General features: G+C 35.1%; 1 protein-coding gene across 1 annotated transcript in view; it reads right to left on the reverse strand.

Annotated features, from left to right (window-relative positions):
* LOC108779630 (uncharacterized) overlaps positions 1 to 15,850 on the reverse strand; it is a 23,300-nt gene extending 7,450 nt beyond the window's left edge. Inside the window, exons 1-4 of the mRNA XM_018547088.1 lie at positions 15,774 to 15,850; positions 14,343 to 14,409; positions 14,106 to 14,216; positions 9,593 to 11,347 (exon numbers count right to left, since the gene is read on the reverse strand). Of these exons, the coding sequence (XP_018402590.1) occupies positions 9,593 to 11,347; positions 14,106 to 14,216; positions 14,343 to 14,409; positions 15,774 to 15,850 (2,010 nt within the window). The remainder of the gene's footprint in view (positions 1 to 9,592; positions 11,348 to 14,105; positions 14,217 to 14,342; positions 14,410 to 15,773) is intronic.
* Between the last annotated feature and the right edge of the window lie 475 nt (positions 15,851 to 16,325).

The following is a 16,325-nucleotide window of genomic DNA, read 5'->3' on the forward strand; positions in this document are numbered from 1 at the left end:
ACCGGGAAATCATGCAATTGCTGTAATCGCTGTTCCATCGCAAATCGCAAATATTCGTCCGTTCATTGTTGTATTGTCCGGTACTCGTTGCTCGTTCCGAATTACAAATCATGCGCATAGACCGCATGAACGCATCAGACGCATCAACTGCCTCAGGTCGAAAGAGAAGCAGTCAATGCGCTGAGTGGAGTGCTAAGAATTCAGTACGGTTAGTACAATCTGGGGAATTCAAGTACTCTCGAAGCGCTTTCGAAGCGCGCAATAGTTAACTCGGAACGACTTTCTGTGCAGTCTACGCCCTTCATGCGCGACTCGGAACGCACCCATAGAATCTCGATTTAATAACTTACCAAGGCGTATAAGGTAGGCTCCCACTACAATACCTTACTGATGAGTCCAGTAGTGGAAGCCGGGACGAAACGCCAAACATTACGTGATATTCTTCGCAATATATAATATTAGAATAAATTATCAGATTTAGATTTTAAATTGTAATTTGACTCTTATTCGCCCTATTTAACGTGTTAATTATTATTATATAAAAGAGTAAGTATATTTACATCGATATTCTCTAAAATATATTATTAAATAAATAACACCTTCATTATAAGATCATTGCTTGTTTGTATTTACATGTTAATGTTAAACTTAGACTTTTCGTGTACATTAAAAAATGTTGCATTGTTATTCATAAAGATTGATAAAATTAATATCAGTAACAGTTAATACTCACGTTTTTGCTATTGCGTTTAAAAAATTTGACGGTAGTGTCACGACACGAATCCAGTGCAGCAATCTCCTATTCAATGTAACAGTAATAATATTATATAATGACCGCAAAAAATCTTTCCCCCGTTTTTGTAGGCCCCTAATTTTTGGACTGAACTGTGTGCCATATGATATCCTACAAGGATATTATAAAGAAGCTTCAGGTTGTGGTAACAATTGTTATCATAGTTCTTCAACTATAATTGTCATCTCATTTTTTAACATTTTTCTCTATGATTTATGCCTGAACATAAGGTAAAAATTGATGACTCAGTTCCAAAATTGAGGGCCCAAAAAAACAAGCGATTTTTGCCATCATTGTTTTTAAGAAACTATATAATTTATTTAATTAAAAAACATTTACGAACAAACGTATTGGAATACCTTTTATTAATAACTCGATGTTTTTAAACCAATCTTCAGCAATAACTCGGCAAGCAGTTGATGACCGTACGTATTTGATGTGGAACTCGTCTATATTGATAAAAGCGCGCTTTTACTTCTGTAGTATGTGCAACGTAAACTATAGCATATTAGAGCGCTACATCGTTACCAGGGCTGCGTTCGAAAACATCACCCGAGTACCCCCGTGTATCGTCTTATCCTTGTTGTTCACCCATGTTAAACCATAGACATATGAAAACATAGACCGAGCGTAAGCCTGCGGGGTAAGGGGAAACAGCGGACGAATTCGGCTATTTCCGTAGATCGGCTCGGGTATGTTCGAGGTTACGGAAAAGAGTATATGAATCTCAGCGATTTTGAATTCAACAAGAATGTTGTTATGTTCATTATGTGCCGAATGTTTCCGAATCTAACCGAAGTTATCCGACTTCGTCCGATATTTCCCCTGTCGGTTATCACATCCCCCTTGTCTATAGTAGCAGCCATAGAGATAGTAGTACTAGAGTACGCATTGTCGGAAATTTGAGGAGTAGAATTACCCATTCTATCTAGAAAAGGACGCACTCATTTGGAACCGTTTCGTTCTCTCTCGTTTCGCGCATGCGTATAGCCGTATACTCTGAGAGAGGTGATCGAAAGAAAGAATAAGAAATTGAAAGAGCAACCCTTGGCATTGGGAAACCTTTAACCTTATCAAAGTCAATTCTTTGTTTGATTACAAAGAGATTAGACTTGTCCGGTTCATGCTTGGAAAGCCAAAAGTTCCTTTCCGCGAGACTTAACTAAACCATGTGAATTTGACTATCTTTATAAGAAACAATCTGGTGGTGCTAGCCAATATGCTCGCATAACTGGAATTATAGAGGTATAAATAATACATTTTTATCATTAATATTTATTGATATTATTCATCGAGAGCCCTTAACCTGATCAAACTCAATTCTTTGTTTGATTCCAAAGTGATCAGGCTTAATCAGGCTTGTCCGGTCATGTAATGATGAAACTTTTCTCATTCGACTCGTTCTTTCTTTCGATCCCCTCTCTCAGAATATATGGCTATACGCATGCGCGAAACGAGAGAGAACGAAAAGGCCCAAATGAGTGCGTCCTTTTCTAGATAGGATTACCCCCACTCCTACAATGCGTACTCTAGTACTACTATCTCTATGGTAGCAGCTTAAGCGGGGAGCACAGACTTTTGCATAACGCATAAACCATATACATAAAGAATTTAATTGGTCCATTGACTCATGCATAAGAAAATGGGCCAATAAAATTCCTTATGCACATGCTTTATGCGTTATGCCAAAGTGTGTGTTGGGGCTCTTACGCTCGGTCTATGGTTTTTTAAGTCTATTAAACAAAGATGAGATAATCACTGTGTCGCATCGTGTCGCTTGTTGGAAGGGACACAAAAGTAGCGCGACCGGCTTATGTCAGTATTGCAAAAAGACCAGAAATTTATTGGAAATAGCATCTTTTGAAGCACTTATGAAATCCAGCAATCATTTATTCGTCAGCTATTTTTGGTACTAATTATGGACCTTCTACAATAAGTCATAAATTTCGTACTTCTAAATTATAAATGGTTCAATATAAAAAGCCTATGATTGGCTGCCATCACACTAATCAGGTTTTATCTCTATCCTTGTCAATCTTCACGGCTTCAACCGAATGTCGAATGATTATAGGCTTTTCCAATAGTATATGTTCTACGGCCGGTATTCATAGTCGGCTCTTATTTCAAGACTATCTTAAGTAATGTCTTAAGATGCTAAAGCGGCCCTCTGATTGGTTCGTAACTCCTCAAGACTGAACTTAAGACGGTTTTGAATATAAGAACTGACTATGAATACAGGCCTAAGGTAGCATTCCATGTGCTCGGAATTCATTGGAACGGACAACCTTTACTGATTACGTTTACCCCATTACGTTTTTTTATGTGCCATGGGCTTTACTCTGCTTTCCTTTCTACGATTATGATTAGTCTCATGGGCCTTCTACAATAAGCCATGAATCATAAATCAGGGTACCTATTATGGAACAAAATCGGAATGGATTCCGATCGGAATTGTTCAATTATTCCCAAGTTTTCTATTGTATTTTTTAGGGAAAACGGAATAATTCCGATCGGAATCCATTCCGACTTTGTTCCATGATAGGTACCCTGAAGTCAGAAGCTAGTTGCAAGCGAGTCAGTAATGCGACATAAGATAGTAATAAGTCGGTAGTCCGTGACTGAGTGGAGATGGCCAAATTCCATCTCTTCTGACTTAGAGCTTATGATTACGTTATGACTAACTAATCAAAAAGCAATATGTGTCTGCCATTTCTTACGAGAAAACTGATTTCGTATAACCTAAAAACTGAATCGAGAATATTGAGATCGAAGTGATTTATATCGTATTAAAAATGGAATATGAATGTTTACAAAAAATTCATGATATGGAACTCATCAAACTTGTCGAATTTAATTGTTGAATTTAATTACTGAACTATTATGATGCAACAATCTAATACGACTTATTGTAGATACAAATCCTTAAGATTTATGACTTATAATTGTGACTTAACACTTATGTCATGTGAGTAATGACTTATGGCTTATTGTAGAAGGCCTATCACTGTTCTGTTCCATTGTAATTCCGTTCTATATGACGCCACCCTAAGACGTACCGTTAGAATAAGCCAATTACAGTCGAGAATTTATTTAAACTTTTAATTCTGATTGGCCGATTCTTACAATTCGTCTTACATTCATTACTAAAAAAATGACCAATCAGAATATTGCTTTACGTAAGCATAGGTTACGTAATCTAATCTAACGGAAATGGAAATCGCGCGCTTGGCTTAGCGCCACATTACCGTGTCTCCAGATAACAGTAAACTTACATAGCTAATTTCAACCGGTTGAAATTCGTTACATTACGAGTAATTGCGAAGCATATATATCACATGTAGCACTTATCGCGCAACAAATTGACGCCTGCGCGTTACAACAAACTGAACATAAATAAGGACAGAATTAGCATTGGCGGCACCGTAGTGTTTCGTTCACAAACCACGCCCCATTAGCCATATAGTAGTATTAGGCCGGAATCAGACTACGCATTGAACATTGAGATTAAAGATTGAAGATTGAAATTTGGCCAATCAAAATAATAGTAGCAAAAATTCTTTTATTCTCATTGATCAAATTTCAATTTTTAATCTTCAATCTCAATTTTTAATGCGTAGTCTGATTCCGGTCTTACATATATGTTGCGAAGTTATGGATAATTTAACTTTTAGGTTTTCTCAATTACCGTTATATTACATAACCAAAGCAAAATCCTGATTGGCTCATCGGCTTAAGTTTACGTTTTAAGTTACTGTTACGGAAGGAATGTGCAGCAGCCCTTAAGCGACGTCTACAATGAGATTTTGAAGGCGTAACATTTAATAAGCTTTAAGCTTTAAACCGTAAAATTGATCTACTGAATTATTATAATTTCAGCAATGTATTTAAAGAATTATGCATTATGTTGTAGCCCGCGAGTGCTACCACAATTAAGTCTCGCATTTCAGCCTAGCAACGAGCTGGCGGAAATGCAAGACTATTACTGCAAAGCAACCTTTGCATTTCAGCATAGCAACGACTTGCGGAAATGCAAGGCTGAAAATTCCATAAGGCGTGCGGACAACGATCACTGATCGAACGCAAGCAATGACCGCACGCACATCGAACAATTATTAGTAAAAAGCAAATCTTGCATTTCGACAGGACAACGAACTGCCGAAATGCAAGAGGACGATGTCCGCATTGCACACGGCACTAATGCCGCTAGTTCAATGACTCCGCGACGCCTATATATTCGGCGGTCTAAGGACCAGCGAGAGAGTCTTGTCATACATCTAAACGTAACGATACGTTACGCGCGTCGCGAGAACCGAGTCATATTACATCCGCGATTACGAGTGTCGCCGACCGGTCTAATTCACGAGCGAGGACTTTAACCCGAATATATTCTTTAATTAAATCAATTCGACAATTGTAACCAACTATTCGAATTGTAACATAATGTTGTACCTCTCGGTGCAACAAGATATTATTTTGGGATCCGATCCGCTCAAAGGGTTGGGACCCACGAGGAAAGACGAGGATAGTGAAAAGGTCGTCGAACAATCACTCACTTCACCACACTTCTATTTAAAATAACCCTTTTTATTTAACAATTTGATAATTGATTACAAATGTTGTACCCCTTTATTTATATAATTATTTATTACTAAAGATTACAATGCTTTTTAGTAACTGTAACTTTCATTTAATTAATACAGTTGTTTAGTTAAATGAATATATTTTAAAGTTATCGCTCGTGACTTATGAGTAAACCGGTCGGCGACGGTATCGCGGATGTTACTTCCCTGGTGAAAATTGGAAGCTTCTTGAAGCGTCAAAGAAATGTCAATGAAGAAACTTAACACTTCGTTGACTTTTCGTTGACGCTTCATTGACGTTCCATTGACTGACCGAAGATTGAACGCTTCTCTTACGCTCCCCGAACGCTCCACGAAACGCAAACGAAGCTTTCCGATACGCTTTCTGTACGCTTCCTCCGTCAACGCTTCTCTTACGCTCCCCGAACGCTCCACGAAACGCAAACGAAGCTTTCCGATACGCTTTCTGTACGCTTCCTCCGTCAACGCTTCTCTTACGCTCCCCGAACGCTCCACGAAACGGAAACGAAGCTTTCCGATACGCTTTGTGTACGCTTCCTCCGTCAACGCTTCTCTTACACTCCCCGAACGCTCCACGAAACGCAAACGAAGCTTTCCGATACGCTTTGTGTACGCTCCTCCGTCAACGCTTTCCGAACACTTCCCGAACGCTCCACGAAACGGAAACGAAGCTTTCCGATACGCTTTCTGTACGCTCCTCCGTCAACGCTTTCCGAACACTCCCCGAACGCTCCACGAAACGGAAACGAAGCTTTCCGATACGCTTTCTGTACGCTCCTCCGTCAACGCTTTCCGAACACTCCCCGAACGCTCCACGAAACGGAAACGAAGCTTTCCGATACGCTTTCTGTACGCTCCTCCGTCAACGCTTTCCGAACACTCCCCGAACGCTCCACGAAACGCAAACGAAGCTTTGCGATACGCTTTGTGTACGCTCCTCCGTCAACGCTTTCCGAACACTCCCCGAACGCTCCACGAAACGCAAACGAAGCTTTCCGATACGCTTTCTGTACGCTCCTCCGTCAACGCTTTCCGAACACTTTCCTAACGCTCCGCGAAACGGAAACGAAGCTTTCCGATAACTCTTTCTGTGCGCTCCTCCGTCAACGTTTTCCCAACACTCCCCGAACGCTCCACGAAACGGAAACGAAGCTTTCCGATACGCTTTCTGTACGCTCCTCCGTCAACGCTTTCCGAACACTTTCCTAACGCTCCACGAAACGCAAACGAAGCTTTCCGATACGCTTTCTGTACGCTTTCTCCGTCAACGCTTTCCGAATGTTCTCCAATGTTCCACGAAAAATAAGCGAAGCTTTCGCGGACACGTTTCCTGTACATCACTTCTTCCATCAACGTTTCTCGAACACTCCACGAAGCTTTCTAATACGCTTTTTGTATTTTGAATCGACATTACCATCGCAGAAACATTAGGAAAATTGTACTGAATGAATTTGATAAAAAAAAAGTTTAAAAAATTTTTTTACCATTTCATTAATGGTAATTCGTTGTTACTACAAACAAATCGGAGGCAATAGTTTATGATAAATTGCCTTCTGCAGAAATATAACATCTTATAATTATACGTTGACAAAAAATGCATATTCATTTATATACTATAATTGTATAAAAGAAGTCCACTCAGAGAATTTCTAGTTTTAATCAAAATTTTTATCCAACCTCGATCGACTCATATAACAATTAAATTTCAAGTTTTTCTGGTAGTAAATACTATTGTATATGCATACATTTTGTATACATATGTTTATAATTTTTTTGTCATAGACATAAATTAAGTCTAAGGAACGTAAGGACTTGCGCATACAATGTAGAAGAAAATATTAGAATGGCTGCGTTCAGCAGAGAAAGCAGCTTTGCAACTGTTGTAAAATTCTTTAATATGATTGGTCTTGCCCTTATTTCCTCATTAGATCTAAATGTATAAGCCAATCATATTCAAGAATTTTACTACAGTTGCAAAGCTGCTTTTTCTGCTGAACGCAGCCATTATAAGGAATAGAGGTATTAAAATTTTAGAATCTCTCTGTCTCCATTTGTTCGATGAACATTTTACGTTACACACATTGGATACGAACAAGATATAAGACATAAATGTGTCATGCAAGACGCACAATATAATTTATTATTTATCTGTAGTATTGATTCAGAGAAAATTGATAATCATAAAACTCTAATTCTTGTTCCTAATATCTAATATTCTTCCATTGTACGCAGGCTCAACCTGCAGTGAGAAATGACAATGGAATCGACGTCGAATCGATTGTTATATTTCTCACTGGGTAAGTCCGGATCTGCAATGAGTGAAATAACCATTAAGTCGTAAGGAATTAACTAATCATAGTCGATTATTACTCTCATATTCGATTGGTTGAATAATTTCTTATGGCTTAAGGCTTCCTACATCTGTAGATGTAGACTAATAATAAGTCGAATGAAATGACAGAAACATATATAAACAAAACTTCGAGGAAGCGAAAATTCGGACGTAAAGAAAAGTTAACGCTCCGTAAATGTTCCTAATTTTTGCTTTCTAGAAGTTTTGTTTATGCTTCCATCACTCTCTCTTTGTTTCCGATTTATATTTTCGTCAGGAAATTACAATGTATCTTGTTTCTATCTACCTTAATACTTTTATATGCAAAATAATTAGAGAAATCACGTTATCTAAAAAAAATTACATAATTCCATTTAAAAAAGTGGAGGTGACTTCATATCTTTTTAGCGCCTCCACTTAGAAAAAAAACAATGTGACTAAAACGTGTCCCCCTCGACACCATTCCATTTTTATTTGAAACATTTTTTTATAGCTGGCGTATTTTAGGAGATATTCGGGTGCGTCGATTAAAATGAGCCACCCATATATATTAAACATTTTAGAAAAGAATTATTTTAAGTTAAACTTAATCCTTTGTCTTTAAAACATTATTTAAAAAATAACTGTACAGTCAAAAAATCTGAAAAAATTCAGGAATGTCTACATATATTAATTAAACTTATTCTCAATAAGTTCTTATGTGATTTTTCATCTATAGTTGGAAAACATTAAGAAATCAAAAAATAAGTTTCTGCAGAACGCAATTGCATTTATTTGCTTATTATCGATTACAGTCGATTACAGTTAATCACCATGACAGCCATATGGCATTTTACAAACATATTTATCATTTATATTATCTATAAATACACACTGAGCATCTATTTCAAACGGTTGAATACAAAAATATTTTCCGTACCCTGTAATTCGTTTAACTTGAATATACTTAAAATCTTTATCAAACAAAAGAGGTTCCTTCTGCACCACAACCTCTTGCACTAGAATTAATACTTTGGTATGAGATACATTTATAATTTTTTTTATAATGGCAATTATTTTATAAAGAGTTAAAATAAATGAATCATTATGTTTTTTATTAGCTGTGTAATCTTCAGAACAATATCTTATACCATTGTATAACATTCTTTTAAACGACGTGCAATGTTCAAGATCAGAACTGTATTCTTTAATGCAATTGTATTCTTCGGGTGAAAATTTACATTTCTCTTTGGCACCTAAAAGAATTACTTCTTCACATTTTACAAAATGCTGTAACTTTTTTTGTAACACATCTTCACAAAATGTCAATATCGATTTTATTGATATAAATTCAATATACAGAATTGGTAAATGGCTATATATTAAAAACTTGCTAGCTATTTGTTTTACAACTTGACCTGGACTTTGCAACAATTGCAGCAAATGACGATTCTGTCCTTCATATACGAAAGCATTATGAGTCCAAAGCGGACCCCAATTTAAAACACTTTGCGCAATGTGAATTAATAGATGCACATTTAAAACCATTGATGTCACGCCAAAGTATTTGTTAAACAAAAAAATATAATTCAAAAATAATTTGTGTGCCTGTATGACATTTTCTCTTGTAACAGACTTTTGCAGAAGAATATTTGTAGCTTTTGATAGCATAGCAAGATGCATCAAATATTTTTTCTTTAAAAAACCTTTCAAACACGGTACACAATAAAAAATTAACCAAGATCTGCATTCAGAAGCTTTCCAAATAGCAACTTGTGAAAGAGAACGAACAGACCGAGTGATAGAAGTCAAGGCACATATGTTCAAGAAACGTTCATCAATAGCAGATATTATGTACTTCATTGCTATTTCCCCATTATCTCTTACTTTCCAAAATTTTTTACGACTGGAATCAAAAATCAATTCTGTATGCAATCGAATAACACCCAGAAGAATACAATGCATATACTCTGGCACAAAACCACCGATCAAATTAAAGAAACGTAGTTGCAACAATGCTGTCGGTCCCTTCACGCCTTTAACGTATTTTTTCTTTACATCACTTTCATTTCGTCTTTCATGTATTTTTTCGATGTCTTTAATAGTAGACTCTCTTGTTCGTTCAGGTGCTTTTTGTATAGACGGAGGAAATCTCTGTCCTTTTATCGTATGTTCAGCTTTTTGATAACAAAATGTACATGCATAATAAGAATTAATACCAGATATATTTAACATGTGAAATCGAGCAATTGAATCTACAATAGCGCACAAAGGAATCACTTTGCTAATTACATCTTTTCCATTGTGAGTCCAGTGAAAGCCATGAAGGGACAAATTATTAGCTTGTTCAACAAAAGGTTGTAAAAAAACATTTTGATTTGGATCTTTCTTTCCAACGTACAATCCGGCAAGTAACACGTGTTTACTCCTTTCCTTTGGCGGTAATTCATTTATTGTAATATAAATGGGCCATATGGTTTTTCCACAAGATTTACCCATAGGAATACCATCAGTATTAAATGAATACGAAAAATTATAAGCATGTGACAGAATATTGTCATTATCGAAATACTTTTTATACTCTTTTCCATCATAGATATCTTCTAGAGCAGTATCATCAATTTTGGAACGTTGAAATCTATACGTAAGAAGAGAATGAACAATATTTTCAGTCTTTAAAAGTATCTTGAATTGAGATTCTAAATCTATTGATATGAAATAATTTGAGGAGGAAACAGTGATAACATGCCCACAATTGCAATTAACAGATTCTGACACATTACTAGTATTTGCTACATATCTTTCACATTCAGGACAAAAAATATGATATTTTAAGCAATTGTTTGTTCGATCGATCTGAGAAAAATATTTGTACTTGCTACTTGGAATCCTTTCTTCTCCATACATAGCATTTACCATTTTTAGAATGTCAATTTGTGCTTGCCACGTTAAATTGTGTCTTAATCCTAAAGTCAAGCACATGAGCATGATGTCTTCTGTGGTTGACTGTGCACAGGGACAAACAGTATTTCTTTTATCTCGTTTTTTTTCCCAAAACTGTTGTTCTTCATTGCTGCAAGTGGACTGTGGACAGAAACCTGTCTCAAGTGTGTTTAAATCTGGAGATTGTGAGTTGTCCTCCACCACTTGATAATCCGCAAAATAATTTTCCTCAAACGAAGAAGAGAGAGAAGGACAAGAATTCCTCCGAAACTGTTGTTTTTCATTGCTGCAAGTGGACTGTGGACAGAAACCTGTCTCAAATGTGTTTAAATCTGGAGATTGTGAGTTGTCTTCCACCACTTGATAATCCGCAAAATAATTTTTCTCAGACGAAAAAGAGAGAGAGGGACAAGAATTCCTCCCAAACTGTTGTTTTTCATTGCTGCAAGTGGACTGTGGACAGAAACCTGTCTCAAGTGTGTTTAAATCTGGAGATTGTGATTTGTCTTCCACCACTTGATAATCCGCAAAATAATTTTCCTCAGACGAAGAAAAGAGAGAGGGACAAGAATTCCTCCGAAACTGTTGTTTTTCATTGCTGCAAGTGGACTGTGGACAGAAACCTGTCTCAAGTGTGTTTAAATCTGGAGATTGTGATTTGTCTTCCATCACTTGATCCGCAAAATAATTTTCTTTGGACTAGAAAGACAGAGAAACAAAAATTTCTTCGTTCATATTCCTGGTAAAATAGAAGAATAAGTTACTTCAAGTAAAGTTGCAATTTATAATGTATTATTAACTTTATAACAAAAATTAAGGTAAAAAATGTAGATTAGGGGAGCCCCCCCTCCCAATGACCTTGACCTTGACATATGTTGTGACCTGAGTGATCATGACCCTGAGTGACCTTGAGGAAGTTTTAACCGTCGGACTTAACTCGTTAAAAAGTTATTAACAAAAAAAGCTTCCAAATTAACGTATCATTTCTGGGAAATTATACATATTATCATTTCTGCCTTCGGCCCCCCTCTCCCGTACCCACCCCGTCGGTAGAGGTCTCCCCTAACAGTACAATCAGAGCAACAGTATAATCATAGAAGTCGTGTGCCCCTTTGCAAGAGGGTGGGGGAGGTGAGAGTTCTTTTGCGTGAAAAGTTTAACGTTTCTGAACAGGGAAAGGTGCAGATAGTACTTAATATCATACACGTACAGCAGAAATAATATCATACATGTATAACAACTACAATAGTAATTAATATCATACATGTATAGCAGAAATGATATGTTAATTTTGAAACTTATTTTGTTAATAATTTTTTAACGAGTTAGGTCCGACGGTTAAAACTTCCTCAAGGTCACTCAGGGTCATGACCTTGACAATATGTCAAGGTCAAGATCATTGGGGTGGACTCCCCTAATCTACATTTTTATCAAAATTAAAGGTAATATTTTCTTTAACTTATATACTATTTTCTTTTAACTTAACTAAGTTATATAGTTGGTCCACACAATATTTATATTACGTTGGAAGTTGTATGAACAAAAAACTAAATAAAAAGTTAAGATTATATTCTAGTTAAATTAAAAGTAACTTTTAAAAAACATTATTTATAATATATTACATTGGAATAAATTGTAATTTTTATTTTTTTAAAATAAATTAAAAAAACACTTGTCAATAATATCTAACAAATTATATTCGTAAAAACTCTAATGAATAAATCAATAACTTAATAATAATATCGATAAGAGCCAAACATAAAGTGTCTGCGTATATAATTTAATTTATTTTATTAAAAAAATAACATAAACGTTCCGACCCGCAATTGGGTCCTGTTCAGTATTAAGAATTTTACAATACAAATGATAAATTCGCGTAACACATAAATGTGTCCGCAGTGGATCCTTAAATATATCGTTTATGTTATTTTCTAGAATCAATTGAATTATACACGCAGATACCTTGTGTTTGGCTCCTATCGGCATTAAGTTAATAATATCTAAGTCTCGTAAAAAAGAAAAACAAAAAAGGTAAGAGTGACCAAACGATAAGCAAGCAACGAGATTGGAGGAAATAATATTTCAGTTCTTAAATATGAAATTTAAGAATATAAGTACTAAAATAACGCTTGTTATATTTTAAAAACAAAAATGTGATATTGTAATGTCGGTATTATAAATAAGCAAGGAAATATAATATTTATTATATGATTGAAGAGGACTTCTGTATGAGTCGAAACGTTTCGTAATTTAATTAATGAGATTATTTAATAAAGATTGTTCTTATTATATTTCCTTGCTTGTTTATAATACCGACATTACAATATCACACATTTTTGTTGATAAAATTTAAGATACCTTCATAAATGAATGTTCCTTATTTACCCTTCTTTGGCATAAATTGAAATCATCGATATAAAAAGACATAATATAGTACAATAACAAATTAAAAAAGAAGTACCGAGAAAAAGTATAATATGTATGTATATAATATGGCTGTTGTCGAAGTGGGTCTAAATTACAAAATATATAGGCTGCATGTTCATAATCGGTTCTTATATTTAAATATATTTATATTAAGTATTGTCTTAAGATGTTATCGACGAATCACGGAGCTGTATTAGCATCTTAATACATTGCTCAAGACAATCTTTAAATAAAAATAGCCTATGAATACCAGCTTATACTGAATGGAAGCCATATCAAAGTTAAAATTTATAATTCAGGTTAACATTGTATAAATCGGTTATCGTATTTTATTATGTAACATAATATTGTTAGTGTATTAAAGTCCGAGGAAGTTATTCTTCCTTCGGAATGAAAAATCTTGCATAACGATAATGATTTTACATAATGTTAACAAGATTAATAGATTCTTACTTTGATGTGGCTTCTCTATATTCTGTTATTTTAATACACTTTGACATCTTTTTATTATTACGCATTCGAGGCTTTCACGAGTATTTTCTTTGATTATACCAGAAGGTTTTTATTATATTATTTTCTAGATACATCTTAACTCTTTTTTAATTTATATATTAATGTGACTCTTTTTGTCTCTATTTTAATTCATTAATGTGACTAATACTGAAAGACAAGTATAAACACGTTTATTAATTAAGATGTCTTTATTCATAATATAAATATCATTCATATTGTAAGAATTGAAATATTATTATTTTCTCCAATTTTTGCTCGTTGTTTTACCTCTCTTATCTCATGGTTTTGCTAAGTCGTAAAATTTGAAAAAATTGTACTCAATATAAAAAAAATTCAATTTACACATCAAGTAAGTTTTACATTTTATTTGTACATTATGTTTTCATATGATATTACAAAGAATTAATGTTTTTATACGAGAATGTTCTTTTTTTTACAATTTTTCTTTTTAGCGATCACACATTTTTTACACAGATACATTTTTAACTTCGCGGAAAAGATTTAATTATAAAATTACCTCGTTTACTATATTCTCAGATTTCAAGTGATTGAAAGTTTGTGTATTATTTACACTTAGTCTGCACACTGGTATCTGATTCATGTCATCATGTCGTGTATTATCATGTTTCTGAAATAAGAATAGATAATTATATATATAATATTAAAAAAAAAAGAAACTTATGATTTTAGAGAAGTATTAAAACTAATCTTTTGTGTGCGTGTGAAGTAAATATTATATTTGAATCTTACTAACCTGTATACTAGTTCTGTTTCTCTTGTTAATCCGTTTATGCATTTTCTTTTTCCAGTAATACATAGTACTACGAGGAATTAAAATATCTTTATAAAGATATTGCTTATATTTCATCATAATGCTTATACTTCAATTTATTGATATGTGTCTCTTTTTTCAAAATTGTGAGTCGTGGAGACGGTTTGACCGTTACCAAAAGATCTGAAAAAGTAGTTAAACTATAATAATAGAACTCAATGGTGATGTTAAACAAAAAATGTAATAATTACTTACAATATAAATCTCATTGTAAATATTGATGAAAATATACTTATATAATGTGTTTTGATATATGAAGACAGAAATAAAGTACGCTCTGCCTTTCGAAGTGAATTATTAAGTGTTAAATTAAATTGAATGTTTTGAAGATTATAGAGAACAAAATCACATCGAAATGCAATATGCGTGAACGATATATGGAAGAATAATGTTACGTCCAAGCCTCAGGATTTTTATTACGTGGGAAGTTCTGGGTTAAGGAGGAGACCTCGGAAGAACGTAACTGACACCAGATGTGTCTCCCGATCGTCTCGCCCTGCGGAGGGTTACGAGAGACAGTCGGACGCACTAAAAAGGGTACGGAATTAGGTCAGTGTGCCATACTATAATACTTGTATACGGTTTTAAAGATAAATTTTTCATCAATATTTTCGGTAAGACTCATATTACAAATAACTATCAAAAACAAATTTGCTTATACAAATTTAAATCTCAAAAACGAAATTGCTTATACAATACTTACAAAAAATTTTCGGGACAAAACACAACCTAACTCCGAACAGTAATGCGCATTAAGACACGTACGTCACGATACCACGACGAAGTCGAATAATTCTAATTTAATATGGCACTCGCCATCGAATAGACGGCTATTCCGGACGACGAAGTCATTATTCTGCACACAGGAATTAAACGCTCTGGCCCGTATTCAGAACGCACTTTTATCTCTGAAATACGTGTCGTAAACTAAAGCATCGTTGTAGCCGCGTTCTGAAGTTCTGAATATGGGCCTCTATGTATGTATATCTATGTAAAGCCCAAGACACAATGCGAAGGAATAGCGATAGCGATAAGTTTCAACTTATCAGAAATCGAATACACCGGAATACGCATTTTTGATAGGTTGAAACTTATCGCTATCGCTATTCCCTCGCATTGTGTTTAGGGTTTAATATGACAAGCGTTTTTTATTTTAGCCGGGCGACGATCACGCGCTGCGCACGTTGTCACATGGACATAGCGTTTCATATGTGTGCACTGCTAGACTCAAGCCCAAAAGCTGACCTCTTTGATTGGTCACATTTTAAAATTCTTTGCTCTGATTGATCATAATCACACTCTTCGAAGCATTTATAGCGTCAAGGACCGCAACATTGATGTTATGTATATTACCATTGTTTTGTGTTTTTACTGGGATCTGATCGGGCTTGCTGCTCGGTGATCAAGTTGACAATCGTTATTGGCGCCATTGGTAAGATTATGTGTGTGTGTGTGTGTGTGTGTGTGCAATGTGTATGAGCGTACGCCGTACCGTTGTCGGAACAAGCGAGCCACCGAGAGCTGAGCGGAGCCGGAGAACGAGATAATTCCATCGCGGTGTAAGTTTGAATTATCCAGGCGTCTATGTGGGGAGTATCATAAAGTCAGTTTTAAGCTTTTAAACGGAATCGTTCATTTGCGAAAGTCTTTTCGTGTACATGAGTGTCCTCGCGTGTGAATTCGTCTTATTTAGCGTATCCGTTGAACGTAACATTTTTTGTTACGCCACGACGTCGTTCCTTAATTACTAATTATGTTTGTCGCAAGATCCGAAGAAATCAACCTTCTCTTTTTTTTCATATACGGAGACAACGGATTTCTGTTCGGAATAATAATCTAGGTTAAGTAAAATCACAACACACACACACACATTTATTTTCGTAGATTTCACGAAGTCTTACTTAC

The sequence above is a fragment of the Cyphomyrmex costatus genome, unplaced genomic scaffold (assembly GCF_001594065.2).
Source record: "Cyphomyrmex costatus isolate MS0001 unplaced genomic scaffold, Ccosl1.0 scaffold605, whole genome shotgun sequence".
Lineage (NCBI taxonomy): Eukaryota > Metazoa > Arthropoda > Insecta > Hymenoptera > Formicidae > Cyphomyrmex > Cyphomyrmex costatus.